The sequence below is a fragment of the Buteo buteo genome, chromosome 7, assembly GCF_964188355.1.
Source record: "Buteo buteo chromosome 7, bButBut1.hap1.1, whole genome shotgun sequence".
NCBI classification, from domain to species: domain Eukaryota; kingdom Metazoa; phylum Chordata; class Aves; order Accipitriformes; family Accipitridae; genus Buteo; species Buteo buteo.
Genome location: NC_134177.1, coordinates 21,007,432 through 21,029,911, shown reverse-complemented (window position 1 = coordinate 21,029,911; position 22,480 = coordinate 21,007,432). Strand labels below are relative to the sequence as shown.

The following is a 22,480-nucleotide window of genomic DNA, read 5'->3' as shown; positions in this document are numbered from 1 at the left end:
ATCCAGGACAGGGTATGGAACGTGCCTCATTTTGTTCAGGTTGATTACCGAGACATGCAAGAAACCTTGATCGTGTGCAGGAAGGTTTTGCATGGGTTCTTTGCTTCTTGACCAGAAGACTTCAGAGCAATTAGTGCAGTATCATACATCAGTGTGTACGATGACATAAGGTTTATTGCATCAGACATACAGTATGATTTCTACCAACCAAAGTTTTAAGATGGTATCAGAATATAACAGTGGAGCATGGTCTGCAGTTGTTTCACCAAGCCATTATTAAAATCAAAGTTTATGGGCTCATTCTGTGAGAACCTATGAAAAATGTGGAAAGTGGAGCATCTGTGGTTAGTTTTTAAAAGTTAGATGTGTGTCTAATTTGTGTTTGGTAAAGAGGATGTCTGTAGTCTGTGTTTTAAGTATGTGGGTATGGAGAAGGGCAGAAGGGAATGGGAGAAGCAGGAGGATTTAAGTAGTTATGTAGAGAGATGCATCTGCTTTTTTTGTCTGCAGATTTTGTAAGGATTTGTGTTCGGTGAGTGCTGAAGAGGAGAGAGGTAAGGCAACAGGCATAGGAGGGAGACAGTGGTCCTGGTAATGCTTGGGCAGGGAGCTTGATTGTCTACGTGGCAAAATGTGGCTTCAGTCTGTTCTGCAGCAGTAAGTCCACAGACTACTTGGAAAGCTCTGTCTTGTCAGTCAGGGCTTGTCGGTCATTCATAGCTGCAGTTTAATTGTTCTGATGAAGTATTGCTGTGCTATATTGTTCTAGGGAAGCTGTGAATAGAGAAATGATTTTCCTAATGGACAACTTTGAGATGCCTAGAAAATATTTTCCAGTTCTGCAGTGCTAGTAACTGTGTAGATTTCGTGTTCCATCCCCTTGTCCCCCCAGCCTCAAGGGGCTGGAGTTGGGGGAAGATGCTTACAGAGATTTTTATCTAGTTCTCTTATAATCTACACAAATAGCTTAACCTGGTAACATCCAATACTTTCAAGAACAAGGCACAAATCCACTTCCCAGTCGGGGTAGCAGGGCTGTGAGCCAGTGTGTGAGTGTCCCAGCCACAAAGCCAAGGCTGTTAGTGGACGTTAGAAGGTGATGTGAGGATTTTTGATCAGGAATGCTAACTTAAATAGACATTCATAAAGAAACTTGTGACAACTTTTGTTTTCAAAAGTCAGTCATTTACCAATAAAATAAGTTTTATTTAAAAAATCCAAAACCAAAACAAGCAGCCTGTCCACATCCTGTGTTATGCATTTACTCATGCAGTTGTGGCCAGGTCCAGGGTGTGAAAGAATGGGGAGATCTGCTAGCCTGAATTATTTTTCTGTGCATCTGTAGTTGTGTATACATCTAAGATAACAAAGTCTAAGAGTACAGTGATTGAAATTGTATATATTTTAATTACATCATTAGCTTAATCTTTCATGATTCTTTTGCAGAGTAAGACATAATTCTTTTGGTTTTTGAAATGTTAGTGGCTCATGAAACAGAGGAAATATTTTATTTATATTCTTCTAGAAATATTTAATAGTTTATTCTGGACTCCCAACTTGTCAACTTGTATTAATTAATCTCACCATGTGTATAACATGGGAAAAATAATTTTGCCTGAAAATATTAACAAAATTCCTGCAAATGCTGTTGGTACTATGACACCTTTCCTTTTTAAAAAGGTCAATGTTCTTGTTTTAAAAACTTAGCAGTGAAGGCTTTACCCAGCCAGGTACTTCAACAATTTGGTCATGTTTACATAATCAGAGTCTAAGGGTGTGTTTGTTTTCCCTGAATAGAAAAACAGGATTCCCTTCTGCCAAAACCTCCATCTATCTACATAGTGTTTGTATGCTGATTGTGAACTACTGACTTGAATTATCTCCTGTGAGGACTTAGTTACCTCCTCACCTTCATCCCCTCCAGTCCGTATCTGTGGGCACTGAATGTTGTCCTCTGATTTTCAACACCTGTGTTCATGAGTTTTATTTTTAAGGGTGACACCTAAGGACTTGGAGCTGAGAACCATGCTTCTGTAATGCTTCTTGACGTAGAATAAAATGGTCTCTAATTTAAGGAGTCCTTGTTTTGCATTTGTTTCATGTAATGCAATTGTTGGGCATGTTCGTAACTGATCCTGCCCTGCTTTGCTTCCAAAAAAGAGAGAGAATAATAAGAGAGAAAAGGATATTCATTCCAGTGTGGTGGAGGAGAGAGGTTGTCCTGATACTCTCTTACTTCTAAGGTTAGAAAATAGGATATCTCAAATGAGCAGGGTAGGCATCCTTTTGCTGTACTTAAATAAATTCCAGTGCTGGATTTTGAACAAAGGAGTCATTTCCCCCAAGTAGTATAGAAATAAAACCTAGATAAAATAGCTCTTTAGGAAAACACTGAATTTGAAATATTTTATTTTTCCTTTGCTATTTCTTTTCTTTCTTTTGTAATATTGTATTCCCCACTGTCCCTAGAATTTCAGAGCAGCCAAAAGAAGTAAAAACCTTATAAAGTGCTTTGTGGTAAAAAAGCCTTTTGAATCTGGAGTTAAATAATCCAAGTAATTTTTTAGCATTAGGTTCTGAAAAATACTAGGAGAAAGGCAGTTTCTGTGCATTGCAGCACAGTTGGGGTATGTGTTCAAACAGAACTAATATTGAAGTGTTTCTGTTAAAACAACTTGGGAGTCAACTGTAATCAAAAAGGTAAATCTCTGTGTGTTTAGGAGGTGGGATTTCAGAGATACTAATGTAAGCAGTCTAAGAAACAGAAGACTCTTTTTGAGAATAGGTTTATAACTTGTGGCAGAGGTAAGATTACTAAAAGTGTACTTGAATTGCATGTTCACAGAACTTTGAGCAAATTTCATTTCTCCCTTTCTGTTTGTGCTCAGGAGAAGCTCCACAAGTTATTTTCTGCATTTATATAGTCACTGAAGTGCTGCTTTTGGTATGTCTTGCTTAGTCATTGTGGAGAGGTTCACTTCATGAGGTATGAAACACCCAGTGAGTCTTGTGCAAGTGTTGGCTTGAGGCAGCATTTCCTGGGTCTGTGATTTTTATAAATTGCGTTCCTATTGCTTTTCTGCTCTGTGGCTTGGGGGGGATCTCTTCGTTACATGGAGAGTGAATGTTACAATACACAGCTTGGAGCGTGCACATGGGCTTGGGAGTAGTAGTCTTTCCCTGAAAAGGTAGTGGTCCCTTCTGAGGGACTTCTGACTTCCATTGCTGGCCAGAGGAGAGGGATTGCTCCTGTTCTGGAGCTGTAGACACCACAATGGGAAGTGGCAGGGAGAAAAGCAGATGTTCCTGTGGGAACTTGTTAATTAAATTTTTTTTTGGTAGTAAATCCCTGTAGATGACTGGACACAGCGACATTGTTAAAAAAAAAAACAACAAAAACACACAAAAACCCAAGCAAGTGGAATGTGAAAATGTATTTAGCCTTCAAAAGAGAATGTGTATTGAAAACATCAACAGCTCAGCCTCTCAAATTAAGTGGTGAAACATCCTATTTTATCACTTTGAAAGCTTTGATTATGCTGTGGATGTCCTTATTCCTTTGAAATATATTGTAAAGTACCTCTTGAAAGTATTGTTCATCTGGCTGATGTTTTTCTTGTGAGGAACTTCTTTTAAAGACATGGAATAAAGCCTTCACTTTTTCTTCTGAAGCCTATATCATCATTTTGCGCTCTCAGATTTGCTTTGAGTGTATTCATCTGCTGCTTGTTCTTTAAAGAGGTCCTGGCTTAAGGTTATCCCTAACAAAAGCCCATCAAATAAGGAAGAAATGTTACAGAAAGAAGGCAAAGACAATATAAATACATGGGCTTACCAGATTTTGGAGCTGGCCACCTGATACTTTTTAAAAAATGAATATAGAATAATGGGTAATAATTTTTACTGTCACACTACACAAACTCCAATTCATCTAAAAGTAAATGAGAACATTTTTATGCATGTATAGCTTTTTCTAGAGGAAGAAACAGAAGGACCTTTACTGCTAAAAACCTCTGGTATCGTTATGTTAGATTTTTGTTCTGATCTGACGAATACATGACTAGAATACTACATACAACGAGATTGAATATACAGCAACAGAACATCTATTTCTGTTTTGATTTTTAAGAAACAAACAAAGCAGACCTGTTCACTCCTTAGCATTTCAGATTTCCCATAAGTTAGAGAACTGATCTAAGGCTGTATTTTGTAGAAAATGGCATATCAAACCATCCTGGTTGGTCCCTTCAATTCAGGTGGAAAGCAGAGTCTGCCTCCCAGTGGAAGTACTTAGGAGGATTGTCTTAAACAATTGGAAGATGATTGTAGGAATTTGGCGAGTGATAAACTGGCAGCAATAACTGGACTGTTACTCCATTTCTACAGTAGCCAAAGGTCGGGGGTAATGATGAAGCTTCTAGTTGTTTTTTTATGCAGACTTTTTTTCATACTGTATATGCAGTGGTATTGGTGTTCTTGTTTAAGTGCTCTTCAGTGTTTAATTTGTATCTGTGGTTTAAAAATGTAGCAGTACACTTGGGAAATCGGTGGTTTTGTCTCTTTTCGACAGTTAATTTTCAGATATCAAAGTTACTCAGGTCTTCTCCAGGAGTAAGGTACTTTATCCATCCATTAATTCCTTTGCTTCTCTGAAACAAATTTGAAAACATTTAATTTACTTTGGCGTTAGGCATCTCTTAAATGCTCTAATAACTGCTTATGAGAAGGAATGGAAGCAATGTATTGACAATATCTGCTAAATCAAAGTGCCCAAAAGGAGTAAGACACTTGTTTGCCATGAAGCAGTATTGTGTAGTGGGAAGAAAAGGAGAAAAAGATGAAGCAGCAGTGGCATAGCTATTACTTTATTGAATGGCTTTAAATAAATGTTTTTATCACAATGTTTTCTTCTCTGTATTAGTAGTAACAGTGATGTTAACTTCTTGGGAAGTGCTTTCAGGTTAGCTGACAACAATTGTTACCTTAGAACTGTGTTTTATTACTCCTACTAATAGAAGATGAATTCATCAATCCGTTAAATATTTAATCTGTCTTGTATAAGTTAAAAAATTAACTTATTTAAGGAAAGTAAGTTTTAAAATGTTTTGAATAGGTAAATTTCTAAGATACAGAATTGCAATGGGGTTTGTGTTTTCAGCTGATTTTAGTGTCTTGGAAGGGTATTTGTATCATAGGTAATGGTAGGAGTGCCTGTCTTAAGTGTTGCTCCTGAATTAGTGCTGAACTCATTTTGATTTAGTTTTACTTTTCACCTGTAACAAAGGTTTAAACTTCAGTTTGTAGCCCGTGCAGTCAGACTGTGCATTGAAAGTCCCATAGTTTTTTTGGAAAAATAAAGCTGTTTGTCTACTTGTGATTGTCACTTTAGCTTTCAGGTCCTCATAAATATTACTGTCTTTGTTTCATTACAAAGGAGAGGGTAGATTGACGAACCTGAGCCTCTCCTGCAACACGCAGTGATATTTCATACAAACCAGGCATGGAAGTCTGTAGAAGAGATTGATGGCAAATGGACATTTTTAACACCCACTTACCATTACCTTTTTAGAAATAACTGGATATACCAAGGATCCACATAAGAGAAAGCACAGGTCTTTGTCCTCAAGAAATGTCAACTGCTTCTAATTTAGTTCTGTGCTACCACGTGTGTCTCCCTGTTGTCTGCCACTGCTAGGTGTGTTTCCCCCCGCCCCCCACTAGTGTAAATGGGCCTACCAAGAGGAAAAGAAAATGTTAATGCTTTGCAAACTTTTCTAGATAATAAAACTATTTCCTCTGTCTGAAGGTTTAGTTAATATTGTGGAATGTCTCTCCTTAGAGTAAAGGACTTCTGCCATTCATGTAGTTCCTATTGTTAGAGTATCTTGGTGTCTAACAAGCACATAATAATGTATTTATCCTAATAACATACCTTCTGTTATTACCTAGGTACCTAGGCTGCCTCCTAAGGAAATAGGAGTATCATTTTACAAATGTAGCATTAAGGTGTGAATGACATAAATTAAACTCCTTTGTATTTATAGGAATGTTTAGCAGCCTACATCCAAAGTTTAAAGGTGTTTAGGCTGTTGCACTTGAAACCACCAAGGGGGAGCTCCAAAAAAAGAAAGTAGTGAAAGCAGAAGGTTAATCCTCCAGACCACAGCTCTTCTCTGATCCCACAGTGTACTGGTGATGACAAGTCACAAGGCATTTTGCATATGGGTCTGTGCTGATCTTGGTTCTCCTACAGCCAAAAGTGGAGGCTTGATTTAGAGCATGACTGCCAGGCTCCCTCCCTCTCCTCCTCCAGCTCTGTGTTCCCTCTTTGCCATGGCATTAATGCCTGTCTATTCATGGTTACCCAATTTGAGGTAGCAGAAGAATAACTTCTTTTGTAGTGCTAATTTTCTGTTGATTTAGGTGCCTCCAATGACTCACCCTAGGCTCAAGTAAGTACCAAAGTTGATACAAAGGAAAATCCACCCTTCTGTCCTGAGAAGCAGAGGGTTTAAAGTGGATCAGCAAGCTAATCTGACTCATTCCTAGCCACACAGGCACTTGTGTGTTGGTACAATGGAGGGCAAGAGCTGGATTACGTTTTTGAGCAGCCCAGCATTAAATCTGCTTGAGCCAAACTGAAACCATACCCTCAGGCCACGCAATTCATGAGCAGCCTTGGCTGCTCCAGCAGTCTGTTAAATGCTTACCTTGGAAACTGGTTTGTTCCATGTCATGATGTGTCTTTCCTGATGGTCTGCGTGTGCCCTTGTATACTTTTCAGAAACACACTCATGCACAGAAGTGCCCGACTTGCCGTCAGAACTGGAGTTCAGTTGTGGATTTGCTTATGCTGAAGCCTTGTGGCGGGTGAGTTGTGTGAGCAGGACTGGGAGTGCTGAGGTGGCTCGGGCAATCTGCCTGTGTGTGTTTACGATCCCCAGCAGAGCAACTGGAAGCATTTAAAGAGCCTGAGTATTCATTCACCCAGGGTTGTGCAAGATGTTGGTCACAGCTGGAGGCTACAGGGTGATCTGAACAAGGTAGCTCAAAATTACCCTAGATGTGCTTGCAGAGAGTAGTTACTCTCTCCATGTCCAGAAAATCTGTGTCCTTTTGAGAGAACAGCCGTAATCAGTAGTAATTTTGGTATCCCACTATACCTCTTTCTGTGCAAGCTAATAGCAGTTCACAACGTGTAGCAGCGAGGAGGGCAAAGTCCAGGGAGAGACAGATTATCTCTTGCTCAGGACTTGGAGTGAGAAATCAACGATTGGAGTTGATGTGGGAATTAATTTCATTCTGGGTCTGCCTGCCTCAAAAAGTTTCATGAAAACCTCCGGCTGAGTGTAGGTCAGACTGTTGTCCCCCAAATGGGGTACATTTACCCGGTGTGCAAGCCAATAACCCAGAGTCGAGGTATTTTCAAACTAATTTCACTGACGCGCATGAATGGGTGCCTGTCTCAAGACAGCACATGGTTGTTTCAAAAATCCTCACATTTATATACTTAACTAATACATATTCACTGTTATTTTCCTTAATGATTTGTTCTTTCTTCTTTGCCCCTCAGGTAAATTAGTGCACAGACTCTGTCTTCTTCCCTCATTGTCTTTTTAGTAGGTGGTATCAGTTGAGTAGGTGGTCAATGGTGGTCACAATCTTCCCCTGTAGGAATTACCTTTTACCTACTTCTTCCCTAATCTTGGTAGTTCCAAGCGGTTCTTCAAGGTTTATTGACCAGACCACAGTCCATAACCTTTTCTGACATAAATGTAAAGCCCCGTTGTCTAGTAGTTAGTTCTAAACCCTAAATCATGTCTAGTTATTGTTTCCCTATTTTAAATATTAATTGATGATGGCTGTACACAGGACTTTAGCAGCTGCCTGGTTATTTCAATCATATACATATTAATTGATAACAAGACTGTTACAGCCATGCAATCCTATTCTCCTCTATCTTTGTTTAGCAAAGGCTATTTAATAACTGTAACAAGCCCTGCATGGTCAGGTAGGTTGAGGAAGGTACTGCTGCTAGGTTAACTGACAGGTTGGTGCACCAAGCATTTTTTTTCCTCCCTGTTGCAAGCAGATGTCCTTTTGGACAGAGCTGTGGATCTGTTCTCAACTTGACTCAATAGAGGCAGTCCATTTTGGAACAGCATTTCAGGTCTGCCTAGTGAAGGGGTCTGAGGATGTTTGAGGTGTGTGTGGAAGGTCTCCTCTGCTCTAGGAGTGATGCTGAGGCACAGGCAGCAGCCTAGGGAAGGGTAGCATGGAGGGGCAGGGAGGCTGGAAAATAAGCAAGCAGGGGACAAGGACAGTGTTTGCACTCGCGTGGAAATCACTGGGCCTGGGAGAGAAGGGACCACCAGGATGGCTTGGAGGGAGGTGGACCCTGGGGAGCGACATGGGTCCTGTGAGCAGTCCCAGGGCAGCAGCTCTCTGGGGATGTGGGAGGTGGTGGGGAGGAGAAGCTTGCTGTGGGGAGCAGCAGGGGGGGTGAGTCGGGGAGCTGTGGTGGGTCCTTGTGCTCACTTTGCTGTCACTGCAAATTTGGGGAAATGTGCTGAGCACCAACTCTTCCCTGGGACTCAAGGTATCCGTTTCCACCATTCTCTAGGGCTTGTTGGGATTTCTGTCCTCTCTCTTTCAAGAAATGTGTGAAAACACTTTTGCTGTAGCTGTGAGGAACATCTGTTTCCAGATATAACTATGTCTTAAATCCATATTGCAAAACGGATCTTCCGTTTAGATGGGTATACGTTTAGGATTCTTTCCTCAGCACCATTCATTACCTCAGGCTCTACCTCACTTCATAGTGAAGGGAGTTTCCTTGTGAAGCATAGGCTGTTGCTTCTGTTTACATTTAGTTTTCTTTTCTACTTTTGTATAGAGGAGTACATGAGTATTTATAAATGAATAACAGTAACTTGTTTTTATAGATATCTTATTTTTGTAAAAGAAAAGCTCACTTGCTGAATGCTAGCGAAGAAATGTTTTCACTGGCAGCTCTAATAGTAGTAGCTATATTAAAAAACCTGCTTCCTTAGGGTTGTTAATGTTTCTTTTTAAGTCCAGATGTAAACTGGTAGAGGCTAATTTCTGATACAGTTAAAATTCTGTATTATGGGCTTTGTTATATTGTCTTCAGTACTCAGATTGTTAGTTTTTCTAATGAAGATACTCAGTTATTTATTTTGTCCAATAAAGCCTAACCCTGTAAATAACCTTTTTATCTTTTCCACGAATGTTAACAAATCAGTTTCTTTTTGCAAGATTTGCTGATAAGAGAAATCTAATGTGTGTTCCTGTGACTATAAATTGTTGACGGAAATGTTTTTTTTTTTTTTGCAAGGGTATTTTGGAATCTCTGGGTTTGAGTTTGGTTTTGTTTAATTAGTATGTGTGAAAACATGGAAGTCAAGAAATGGAGCAGTGAGCACCCTGGGTACTTGCCTCAAGTAGCAAATAGTCCACTGAAACTGTTTTCTGGAAAAGATTATCTGTGTAAGAACTGAATGGCTGTGTAAATAATAACTTTTGCAGACAGGTAGTAGGTACAAAATGTTTATATTTGCTGCATATTTTAAATGTGAATTGCTGACACAGGTTTTTAAGTAAGACTAAGGTGCACAGGAGTATTTATTACTTAGACTGAAACGTATTCTCTGTGTAGATAGATACGCAAAGATAGGTACATTTTTTCCACTCCAAATGGTAGAAACAGTGTTACACTGAAAGACCTTGGGGAGTTAGAGTTTGTCAGGGAGGCAAGTAGTATGAGCTACTGAATTTAACTAATGCTCTTCCAGCTACCTTGATTTTACTGGACTTGAGTATGAACCATAACTAACTATGTTGTGTGTTAACAGCTGGCTTTATTTTAGCTTAGATGTAATGGGCCTAGACTCTCCAAGGTGATACGGTGCAGTGTTAGATGAGCAAAAGGTTTTATTTATTTATTATAAAAGACAAGTGAAAGAACGGAGGGTGTGTTTTATAATTGCCATATTTAATGGGGATTTTCCATTTTTAGATTTCATGCAGCTGCCTGTGACAGCTCCTGTTGAGTAAACCGAGACGGGAACATCTTGTATCGGCTGTTGTACCTGTACCTGCCACGATGAGAAGTTGCATAAGGTTTCTTTTTCTTGTTAATTCATGCTTTTATTGTAGTATAATTATTATAAGCAGGTCAATTAGTAAACACATTCCTTTAAGGATTTTTTTTCTCATTTAACAAAAGTTTTCTTCTAAAACTAAAGGGTATAACAGCATTAGTATAAATAGTATACCAGGCCAAATCACTGATTATGTATTAAGCAGGATCAGTCCTGAAAACTGCCAGTTTACTTCTCCTGACTCATTCATGAGTATGCTGGTTGCTTCTTCTCTTTGCTGTTGAAAAAAGTGTATAACTTTTTACTTGTGGTCTTATTCTTTCCCATTTGGTGACTGTGTCATGATAAAACTGAACAGCTATTATGTGTATGCAGAAATATGTGCTTGCACAGTTTTTCTGTACGTTGTATTCCTGCATGAATTAGCAGGTCTTTCCTCCAGGATTTAACCTGCCAACCTTTCCTGCATCACTAGTCAGGGTTTGAACACTGATTACTCAAAAACCCCAGCAGGATTATGTGAAACCAGAATGGTTGCATGTTCTATAAGAGCCTGAATGTTTACAGCTAATCTGCAGACCGAACCACTAAGTTAAAATATTTTCACGTCGTGTATTTTTATTTTCAGTGATTAAGCAAGTTGCCCAAGAAGAAAATTCCAGTACTGTAAAGGCAGCAGACTTTCTCGCAGTGTCATTGCTTAACTAATGCTTATGAAAACTGCTTAGGATCCTGTTGTCCTCTGCTTTCCATTCCCTGCCCCAAAATGTTGGGTTTACTTACCCTCTTTTTATGATCAAAACCAGTCATATACTTCCAAAATTAACAAGGTGACCACAAATTGTATTTCAATGAAATTTTAAAGTCCAAGAATAGTATTTCACTAAGTCTTCCAGAGATTTTTTTTTTTGTTTGGTACTTTTTTAAAGGCAGAATATTAAACAGCAAACAGTGCATCCCTTTCAAGCCTTTCAAATTTGATATAACCTTGAAAATTTCCCTAAAACTTTTCATTTTCAGATTAGTTCTGCAATTTGATTATTAATCATGTCTTTTCACATTGAGTTTTTAAAATACCATAAATTAAAGGTTCAAAATAGCAATTGTTATAGAGAAAAATGCACATCCAAACATTGTATCTTAATGAAAACAATCTTTTTCTTTTACAGTGTCATTAAAACTGGGGTATTTTTTTGGAGGTTAAATGACCTTTTTTTAATGCCACCTGCCCCCCCGCCCCAACCATACTGTCATGTTCAGCTGCATTGGTTTTGCTTGCAGTAAAAGATAGTTGTCTTAACTCCTAGCACTCCAGTCTCAAGTTAGGGATAAGTTTTGCTTCTACATTGTCATCAAAATTAATTTTTTTATTGGATGCTTAGTGATCCATTTAGCTGACTTTGATGTTCTTCTGCTGGGAATGGCAATGATAAATCTGTTGGATGAAGGCATTTTAAACTGTATCTCCTTTGCTTACCTGGAATTTTTCTCTTCAGCAGCATAGCAAACAAATAAATGAAATGATGAGTTAAAATGCATGTTATGTTCTTCAGTTAATACAAGGAAAGAGGTGGAGCCTTTACATTGTCACCAGGGAACTTCCTTTGTGTCATGGCTCAGCCCTCTTTAGAACCATCACCCTACAAAGATGTTGGAACTTATCCTTCTAATGAGAATACTAGAATATATTTTTCTTCCTTGTTCAAAAAGGGACTGCACTTTTCCCACTCCCAATTACAATCCCACTCCCAGTTACAAGCATAGGTGCTCTGTAAATATCATAGTCTGAAATCAATTGTCAAATTGTTGGACACTGGCACAGGAGCACTCTCTATTGCTAAAGTTTTACTGTCTCCTAATTGTAAGATTTTAAAGAAAGAAAAATGGAGTCTTATTTGGCCTTTAAGGCAAGAAACTATATTTGCAAAGATAGTTTTTTTTATCCCTAAAAAATTACATTGTAAGTGGAAAAAATATTTTTGTAAGTGTTAATTTTTAAAAGAAACTGTGTGAAATAGGTTACTTGTAATAGCCTCACTTTACTGGAGGAGAAACTGAAATAATTAGCAATTTACTTAGGGTAACAGATGTGTATCAGAGTAGAGTTCTAGAGCTGGATGCTTACTTTTCTGAACCAGGGTGACATTCGAAAATATTTCCCCTTAGTCTGTCCTGTTGGAGTTCTCCATAGAACCTTTCTTGTGATGCAGCCTTTATGAAATGGTGGTCATAGCACAATTTATGATTTCCAATCAAAGCAAACATTTCCAGGTTTGGGGATTATGTGCAAGGCTTCAGGTAAGCCAGAGGAGAGAGCTTGACATGAGACCTTGGCATGGTTATTTTAGAAATGGTGGAAAAGGTTTCTCTCCTTCTGAGGTAGGAATAAAGCTGTTCGGATAACTGCAAAATGAAATGGGAAGCTGCTATTCTAGAAGAGCTCAGTGCCTCTCTAACCGAGAAAAGTTATGAAACCCAAAGAGAATATTTTTGGACAGGCTCAACTGTTTGTCAGACAGGGAGTTTCTCTGGAGAACAATTTTCCAAAAGGTATTCAATCAGTTGCCTTAATTTTTGCTTGTAGCTGTTTTGTTAAATTCTGTTTCTACTTTGTTGGCACAGAGAAGTTCTCCAGCTTTATAAGGAGAAAAAAAATGTGGCCCCCCCCCTGAATTGGGCCAGACAACTTATAGTACAATGTATAACTTTTTGAAGAATGGGTAAACTTTTGTTGCGTGAACTCTGGATTCAGCTTTAAAACATTATATTCTATGCTGCTATCAACAGCATAATTTTTCTGGACTGCAGTAGCTTATTGGCTGGCACATGATTATTTCCATTAAGTATCCTTCAGTGACAGCCTAAGAACGTAAGTCTCTTTGAACGATTACTGAGGTTGCCCTTTGGCCTATTTAAGCGTGGTGGGGTTTTTGTTTGTGTGTGGTTTGTTTTTGTGGTTTTTTTTGTTGTTTGGGTTTTTTTAAGGTTTTCAATCCCTTTCCCCACTCTGCTGTTTGATACAGTAAGTTCCTACTGTGAAGAGCTGCTATGCTTTATTTGAATATGTGCCTCCGGGTGGTTTGCAGAATAGACCTTGATGTTGCTTGGTTCCTTCAAGCTGCCCGTAACGATGCAGTGTTAATGATGAGGTTACAGCAGCTTGTTAGGGAAGAAGTTGATGGTGAAATCTTTTTGCTTGGAATTTTAAGAAATTGTATGGTTTAGAGCAAGATGGAATTAACTTATCCTACAAATGAAGGATATTGGATTGATCTGTTCCCAACAGGACTTACAAATCTAATAATATTCATGAAGCAAGGTTTCTTTCCATTACTACTGAAGGATCTTATGTGATTTAAACGTTACTTTTTCAACTAAAATGTCTTTTCATTATGGTTTATAAAGAGTCAATGAACAAAGAGTCAATGAATGTAAAACATCAGTGAAGAATAATGTGGTATTGGCACTGTATCTTAGGAATGAAAATTTACTTCATTTAGAAAGAATTATCAAGGTTGTGCATCTTTAGGTACATATCATTATTAGTTGCTTTATTTATGATACTGCTTTTAATACCATTGTATCAATAAATTTGAAAAGTTAACTGAGTGAAGTGTATTTATAGTTCATTTTGCTTTTATGTGCAAACCACTGATTTTTATAACTGGTAGCTCATTCACCATTGCAGAAATTAGTCTTCAGCCATTATGACAAGTTTCCCTGTTTTCCATAATGATTTTCATTATTCTGTTGATTGTTTTTTTTAAATCTTTTAGATAGATGGCATAATTTCTTGCCTTTACAGTAGAATACATTAGGAAGTTGCATGATTGTGTTCTTTAGATATGATAAATGTTGCTTTAAAAAAGTCAAATTGAATATCCTGACATTATTAGGGACCCTGGAAAAAGTTACACATCTCTTCATAGTGCTGTTTCTAGGATTTTGGGGATGTTTCTAAGCCATTTTCCAGTATTTACCTAATCTTAGTTAACTTACTGTCATGGTTATTTATATAACAACTGTGCCTGTTGCATACTGATACTGAGGCTGAAATCGCGGGACTGATGGAAAGTCCCTAGGAATAAAAGAACCAGCAAAGTTCTGTTGCATACAGGGCCTTCATGAAGGAAGGTTACAGTTTCTTTCTCTTAGGTGTCTCAGTCTGTATAATGATTGGAAAGCATTTCAACGTATTTAGTGGTCAGGATTCCCATGTACAGAGTGGTGGCATTACTTGTTATTCTTAGGGCTTGTATGGAGGTTGATTATGGTCAAAGGTCATAAAGATTGCTAGTGAAGATATGCATGTAGATATTCTGATGTGGTTGGAGAGAATCTTTTAAATCGTATGATCATATAACATTTTCGGGTACATACATGCCACTCACATGTCATTTAATTAAAAACCCATGTCCTGAATTCCTTAGGTTCTGTGTTTGTGTTGTGTAGTGTCCAAAGAAATAAAAATATTAGTAAATACTGCAGTCTGTTAAATGGGAATGGAAGTTTTTTCTCATGTATCGGTGTCTTGTTTTGTTTGTGTTAGGGGTTAAGACTTCTAGCCTAACTTCTGCATAAAAAGACCTATTGGAATATGGATTGTAATAAAATGTTTGAAAATAATCCCCCTGCCAACAGCTATAGAGTTTACTACTAACCTTTTCTTTTCTTTTCTCTTTTCAGATCTTTTTGGATCCCTGTCTAATTGATCCATGCTTCCGAACTCCTCCTTGTAACCTTCGCAAGCAGCCAAAATGAAGTTGAAGCATAACATCAACCCTGTTCTTCTACAGTTTATAAACTTTATAATCTTGGTGTACTCCTTTGTAACGTACGTTCCGTGGTACATATTTTCAGGGTCAAGGCAGGCTATAGCAAAAGCCAAGCAGGTTAAAGCTAAACCTGTGAATAACAAGCCTGGGGCTGCGTACAGATCTGTTAACAGTCTACATTGCTTAGCTTCAGTTTTATATCCTGGGTGTGATACCCTCGACAAAGTTTTTAAATATGCTAAAACTAAATTTAAGGACAAAAAACTCTTGGGAACACGTGAAATCCTAAAAGAGGAAGATGAAATCCAGCCATCAGGAAAAGTTTTTAAGAAGGTAAGTCTTTTTGCTGTCTGCATTCAAGAATTTTTTCAAAGTGTGTTTACTTTCTTTTGCAACACTTCTAGTCCAGTAAAGCAAATCAGGGGAAAAAATAAGTTTCTCTACTTAGATTAAGTAGTTGTGAAAAGAGTTAAATTATCTAATTCCCAATCTTCCATTATTTAGCATTTAAAACAAATCTAAACCTTGGTTTTGCATTCTTGAGTAGGTACCTTGTTTTGTGGTTTCAGCCAAAGAAAAAACACAAATGTGTTTTAGGTATTTGGTTTTTATATTCAGCTCATGATGTAACTGGCTTTAAAGTTTTCCTTTTAGGTGAATTAAAAAAAAAAAGTCTTCCTTTGTTTTATGCTGAACTATAATCAGATAAATACAGAAAAATTGCTAGATGCCTATACTCAGATGTGCCTTTCCAGTAAACTTAATTGTAACTTAAGGATTTACTGTTTTGCCCAGTGAATTCAGAGCTTATATGAAATTTTTGTTTGGAAAAGGATTGCACAGACTTTAATTGGAAGAGGGTTTTTTTTTTTGTTAAACTTTTTCTTTCAATCTCCTTCATGGTGAACTACTACTCTGCTAATCTGTAATCATGGTGTGTGTGTGAGATGTAATTTCAATATAAAACTCTCTTGTTTCAAGTGACTGACTTTTTATAGTCTTTTAAGTTCAGGCCTGTCTTGTCAGTTGCTGCTTTGTACTTAGGCATTTAAAAATGCATTCTTGCCTGAAGAAGCAAGTCAAGGTACCATTAACAGGATATGTGTATATGTGTGGAAATGTGTTAAAGGTCTGCACTTCTGTATTAGAAGTTGCTAACCACATGCTATAAAGACAACTTTTAATTAAGATTAGTTTTCCTGCAGAAGAAAAATTTTTTCATACGATAAAGGATTCCTTAAATACTGTTAGTTTTAATTCTGATACAGGAGTATAATGTTTAAAATAGAATTTGGTTAGTATCATAACACATGGCAAAGTTTAGTTCTGTTAAAATCTTTATATAAACTTTAATTGTTAGTGAAACTTCCTCCCAGCTATGGAGTTGATTTTTCAGTATGAAGGAAATGCTGGGAGAAACGGGTACATATAATCTTTCTTGATGCGTGTTTTACTGCCTCTTTGCCCTGTAAAGAAACAGAATATTCACGTTGTACAAAGTGGGCTTCTGAGCACAAATGAGAATTTTGGCTGCCTGTGATCTGTGCTCTGTTTTTTTGAACATAATTAGTAATATAAGGCTTAAGAACTTAGGAGTTTTAGCCTTTTCCATTATGCAAGCAAAGTGTTCTAAATATTGTAAAGCTGAAGAATGTTCGTGTTGACCTACTTAAATTACTTGTTTCTAAGTATTTAGATTTAGAAATTACCTAAGTTAGGTAATTTTGTCTAAGCTTGACACAACAGTTCATTATGGTTGTTTGGCATGCTTGCCCTCATGTTACTTTGTTCTAAGTTGTGGCATTATCACGTAAGTCCACTTTCAATTTTTTTTTTCCGTTAACAAATTCAGTGTTTCTTAATACCTTATAACATGTTTTAGCAAGTGAGGAAAATTTCACAAGATACCTTGTTGATTCTAAATGTCAGGGTTCTTTTCCTTTGATTTTTGTCTTTCATACCGTGCATCTTTTTATTGCCTGGTTCCCTTTAGTAAAGGCAACTTGTCGAGGTTTATTTGGTGCAGCTTTTCGAAAAGGTGCATGACAGTTTTAATTCTTAGATACAATGCGTGTAATTTCTATACCTTACAGGAGTTACAAAACTTGTTAATTATTTTTTCCCTTTCAGAAATTGAACACAGTGTTGGGAATGATCGGTGCATTTTTCTGAGGTCATCTGCAAGTCAGGGCAGATCTTAATGTAGATCACGGGTCTGTGTACTGAGTTGCATTACTTATTAGAAGATGGCTGTCTCCAAATTGCAATAGGCTAGATTGGCCTAATTAATGATTCATGGGTCAAATGGGTCAAATATATATCTCAAAAAGGTAAAATATTAAGTTTCTGATCCTTAGGAGAACTAAGTGTGCTCACGCTTCTAGCTAAAATTATTTAAAGCTAGATATTAAACATCTTTAAGATCAGATACTACGTTAATTTATTCTGAGAACAATGATGCCTGAGATAATCTGTAATTTCTTGAATTTTTATGATATGATATTGTTCAAAAGATTATTTATTCTGTGTAGTTGCCAAAGTAGCAGAAATTGATGGATGTTAATAAAATACAAATACTTGCTTCTGCTCACTTTGTTGCATTTTATTATATTTCAGATGTAGTTAGTTTTTCTGTTTCCTTCTGTAGTGTCCTTTAATACATGGATTGGAAAGCATACCTAATACTAATTTCATAAAATATGTATTTAAGGCTGGATAAAATAACGTTGAAATTACTTCAGAGATTAAGATGTAATTAATTGGAAAAATTAATTAATTTAAGCAGAGCTTAAATTTTATGATGCCCAAAAGATGAACTTTATTCTGCTGGTTGATTATTTTATGTCAACTTAGTTATAGGTGTTATGGTCATGTGCTTGCTTTTATATATGTTGGTATGTGGGTTTTTCTTTGTGTGTGTTCTTTTGTCTTTTTTTTTGGGGGGGGTGGGGTGGTGGTGTTCGGGGGGGTTGTTTCTTCGTTTTGTTCTGTTTTGAAAAGGGTTTGTAACCAAGAACAAAATTAATGGAAACGTAATAAATAAGTCATAGTGGGGAAAAGTAAACACTATTTTGGTAGGGGAAACTGATGCATCTAAAGCCTGTGAGACTTACATGAAACAGTAAGCACATGGGCAGGCACTTGGGAATTCAGAATGTTACTCACTGTAGCTGATACTGGAACTTACTGTGAAGTTGCAGGAAAGTTCTTGCCATGCCAAGTCATTGAGCAGTAAAAGAGTACCTTATGATGTTGAAAAACATAGGGTGCTATGTAAATAAAATTTTAGGGTGGGGTTTTTCAGAAGTGTTCAGCTGTAATCCATGTTTTCATGTGGAAAAAGGCCAAAAATGGACATTTCAAATAACCTCTTTTGTATTATTTTTAATATACTTTCTACAAGAAAATGTATTTAATTTGCGATCACTGGTTTCCAAATTGTAGTCAAGGTTCTTCAAGCCTTTTAAGCTGTGTTTAGGAAAACCTTGAAAGGTAACTGAGGTCAGGTCGTTTAATGACTCGACATGGGCCTGCAGCTTTTTTGGGAACATTTTATGACACCTTCACACTAAAAATTTGAATATGGTCGTCCTGAAATCCAGATTAAAGAAATGTTCACTGTGCGATAAGTATTTAGTCTCTATACTTTGGACTTCCAAGTATTAATACAGTACTGATATTTAATAATATTTTCCAATGCATTAAATAGATATCTAACAAAGGTTTTTAATAACTTGCAGTTTAAGTACGTTTAAAAGCTGGTGCACTAGGGGGCAGTATTTTTCTATTTAAGGTAGTATTTCCAAGTAAACATGCAGAGCTGCTGTCTTTTCTGATACAGTGTTTGGTTTTATGTATCTGTTTAATCAATTCTCAATAGTCTTGACTTCTTGGGCCATTCTTTTGCAAACTCTTGGATGGTTACTTTCTTTCCATGTGTAAGTAGTTATCAGCAGAAATAAGTTCGGAAAGTTGTAAAATTAAATGTGTGAACATTTAAAAGATTATGGCATTTAACGTCAGTCTTAACAGCTGTTTACAGCAGAAACTGTACATTGGAAAATATTAGCGAAAGTTACTGAAGGAAGGGCCAAGAAGGGAGATGGGTTTGGAGACACACTTAAATATAAGGAAGGATGAGAGAAACCATAACCTGCTTTGTGTCCTGCAAAAGAAGCATATAGGGAAATGCAGAAGAAAGGGACATACAGATGGGGCAGTATATTAATATGTTGTAGGAATACAGAAGAAACACTGGGCATGGGGAGGAAGGGAACATGGGAATTTAAGTATATTGAAGACAGTAGGAAAAGTAAAACTCAAAACAGCTGCATTGAAAAAGGCCTTCTCATCTGTTTTCACACATCAGTGTTCTTCAGAAATATAACTATATTTCTAGATATAGAAAAATAACTATAACTAACAGTGTTATACTTCCTTTCTGTGGATTTTCTAACCTTTTAACAAAGGGAGGACCAATAAGGCCTTCTTTTACTACTTTATATCAAATGTGTTTAAGCAATGAGGATAGATTATTTAAGACAATTTAAAAAAGGGAAAAAAAGCAGAATCACAAGTGTTATTCAGAAAGATCCATTTTTGACCCTTTAATGATTTATTATTCCAACTTTAGTGAGTTGCATAGTGAATGGTGGAAATTACCAAAACCTGTTCATTTATGGGTTGGCAAACTTACCAGAAGCAGTAACAAGAATCTGCTTGTATTTCTTGGCCTAATTGTTTGAGAGCAGTATCCTTGAGGCCATGCTGCAGGTAGAGTATAATGGTGGAAAGGGTGTTGCCAGATTCACTGCTATAAATTGTTTTCAACTGATGAGCTTGTTGTGTATTTCCAAGTCTGCCAAAAATACTCAGTTTGGGGGAAAAATGTCCCAAATTGGATTTAAAATTCCAAATTACTGAAATTTGGATGGACAGGAAGAGGTGCAATGTTCCCTTTGGAAGCACGTAAAAGTTTTCCACGCCAGAAATATCTTGGTGTGTTGAAACCGAAAGGAACTCCCAGGTCTTTCTCCTTGGGGGGCTGTAGCTGCGAGCGCTGGTAGTGGTGTGAGCCCTCTGCCTTGTGGTGCTGCAGATGTGGTCAGGCAGCAATTCTGCTGTGATTCTCTCACCAGTTACAGCAGAGAAGTTCAATGTGATCTTTCTTCTCCGGTAAGGTTTTTGGCTCTGAAATAGCCTGTTTGCCAATGAAGCTGAGTTTCTGTGAATAAAACAGGAAAACCTGAGCAGTTATTTGTGTGAGAAATGTTTATTTTCTGGTGAAATTGCTAACTATTGCTATTGTTGGCAAGTATTGTTTTTTTGTTTTTTTTTAAATGGTATTTTCTCATGAAACATTTATGAAATTTCCAAGCAGCTGCACGTATACCTGTCCTGAGTTAAGAAAGGTTTGTCCTGCTAAACAAGTAGGTTAATGAGCAATGTGCAGCAAGGCTGTAGTGGGTATAACTCAGTTACCCAACAGTAAACTGCAGTAGTTTGTAGAAGTGTTTTGATAAAAGAAATCTATTGGATTTTATTTTTCTATTAGAGGTTGAGAGAGATTTTAAAATTCATTTTATTAAAGTAGTGGATGTGGAAATACAGACTCGTTAGACATGTAGTTACATGCCAAAAAGTTGTTAGATTTTACAGCCCACAAGTTTGAAATTTAGTTAAAGTTAATAAATGAAATGCGGAAAACAGAATAGGGGAGAAAGAGGTTTGCTTTTCTAGCTTTTTTTCTTTTTTAGTATTTGCTTACATTTATTACTAATGCTATGTAGTCAAAGAAAATGTCTGAAATACTTGACTAATAAAAATTGTATGTTTCAAAATTGTCAAGGTGCTTGTATAACTAGAAGCGTAAGATATAATAATTTAGAGTCTGGATTTTCAGTGTAAAACATCTTTATACTACATCTGTATATGAAAATATCTAGGATATCCTCAAAGAAATATCCTATTACTCAGTGAGAAAATAGTACTGCAGATGTGCACGTAGAAATCTATGATAGGTAGTGACCTGTAAATTCAAATCCAATTTTACTGTGCATCAGCTTTCCCGTATAAAAGTGAGATTGCTTAATGTTTTCCACGTGACGTTTCAGTACTAAGATTTGCCAGTAATTTCCAGTCTAGTCTTCTGTCCCACCTTCATTTAACAGTAAAAAAAGGACAAAAAGATTCCTCTTCTTTCCCCCTGACATTTGTTTCGGAACAAAGAAAGGGAAAGGGATTTCACAATTTTTGATGGAGGAGGCATTGATATACTGCTTTCTGGACTAGTTTTTCTATTTTTTGGTTTTGTTTCTTTTAAATAAGAATGAACACCTAAATATCATATTTGTGTAGGACACTTGTAGCCCAAATATCCAAGAAGGCAAATATAGAGAATATATTGTACTAGCTAGTGCTTGTCACCCTTCACTTAAAAAAACCCAGACCTTTGTAGAAACTAAAGGCATATGGGTCCGATAACCACAGCCTTTCAGAGGGCTTCTAAAGCTATGAAATATGGTGGGAATGCTTTCCTAATGTGAAAATAGAAACTGAGGTGATAACATGCATGGAGATATTGCAGTATTTGTGTTGGAACTTCCACAGTCCCTGTAGTTTTTGGCAGGAATATTACTCATTATCTTGAGTAAACCGCTGTTACAATTCAAGTAAATATTCCTTCAAACATCTGGAGTTTCCTCATGAGGATGAAGATGTAGTAGGATGTGTTAAGGATTTTCGTTTTCTAAATTGAGTTTATTATTCTTATTAGGTCATCCTTGGCAAGTACACCTGGCTTTCATATGAAGATGTATACATTAAAGCTGTTAATTTTGGAAATGGCTTAGCAGTATTGGGTCAGCAACCAAAGACTAACATTGCTATCTTTTGTGAGACTAGAGCTGAGTGGATGATTGCAGCACAGGCCTGCTTTATGTGCAACTACCAGCGTAAGTATGCATCTTTCCTAAAATTTTTATGTCTTTGGATCTTGCAACACAATCTGAAAATAAACCTTTTTCTTACTTCACTTTAAATACTAAGAAAACTTTATATAGAGTTTATATAGAACATCTAAAATGACAAAAAATACTGCATAATGTAGAGACTGTGCACTTTGTAGTGTTTTGCTTTATTGAATAGAGAAAGCTGTATCTGTTTGCAGATGGGGTATGGTTTCAGTAAGTATAGCTTGCTCAGTGAATTTGTGAGAGGTTTATTTTCTTTTAATCTCAAATCAGTACAGATTCCCAAGTTTCTAAAAACAAACAAAAATCACATATGTGAATTCATTGACTCAGTTTCAGGAGCTGACGTCAAACCTTCATCTGTGCCTATAAGTTTTGTTTTAACAGGATATTTTGTCAGTTCTTCAATTTTGATTTTGGTTAGAGTTTATTGTATTGTTATCTCTAAAAAATGAAAAGGAGAGAATAAGTCCTGACCTAATTTTGGGGAGCTCTTTCAAATTAAAAACTTGCTTAGTAAACTGTAAGTCATTCCTTAACTCAAGCCTTAGGCTAGGCCGATAAAGTTTTTATATTTTTATATTTTTCTTTCTTCTCTCTGCCTCTTGAC

General features: G+C 36.9%; 1 protein-coding gene across 4 annotated transcripts in view; it reads left to right on the top strand.

Annotated features, from left to right (window-relative positions):
• ACSL3 (acyl-CoA synthetase long chain family member 3) overlaps positions 1-22,480 on the top strand; it is a 54,920-nt gene that overhangs the window by 5,537 nt on the left and 26,903 nt on the right. For 2 of the 4 annotated variants that reach the window (XR_012650990.1, XM_075031861.1), the window contains exons 2-4: positions 10,040-10,143; positions 14,811-15,232; positions 21,675-21,852. Coding sequence is in view for 3 of the 4 variants with exons in the window: in XM_075031861.1 (XP_074887962.1) it covers positions 14,882-15,232; positions 21,675-21,852 (529 nt within the window). In the remaining variant the exon portion in view is untranslated. Of the gene's footprint in view, positions 1-6,761; positions 6,871-10,039; positions 10,144-14,810; positions 15,233-21,674; positions 21,853-22,480 lie in introns of those variants that run through there. The other 2 variants (XM_075031862.1, XM_075031863.1) reach the window with 2 other exon arrangements.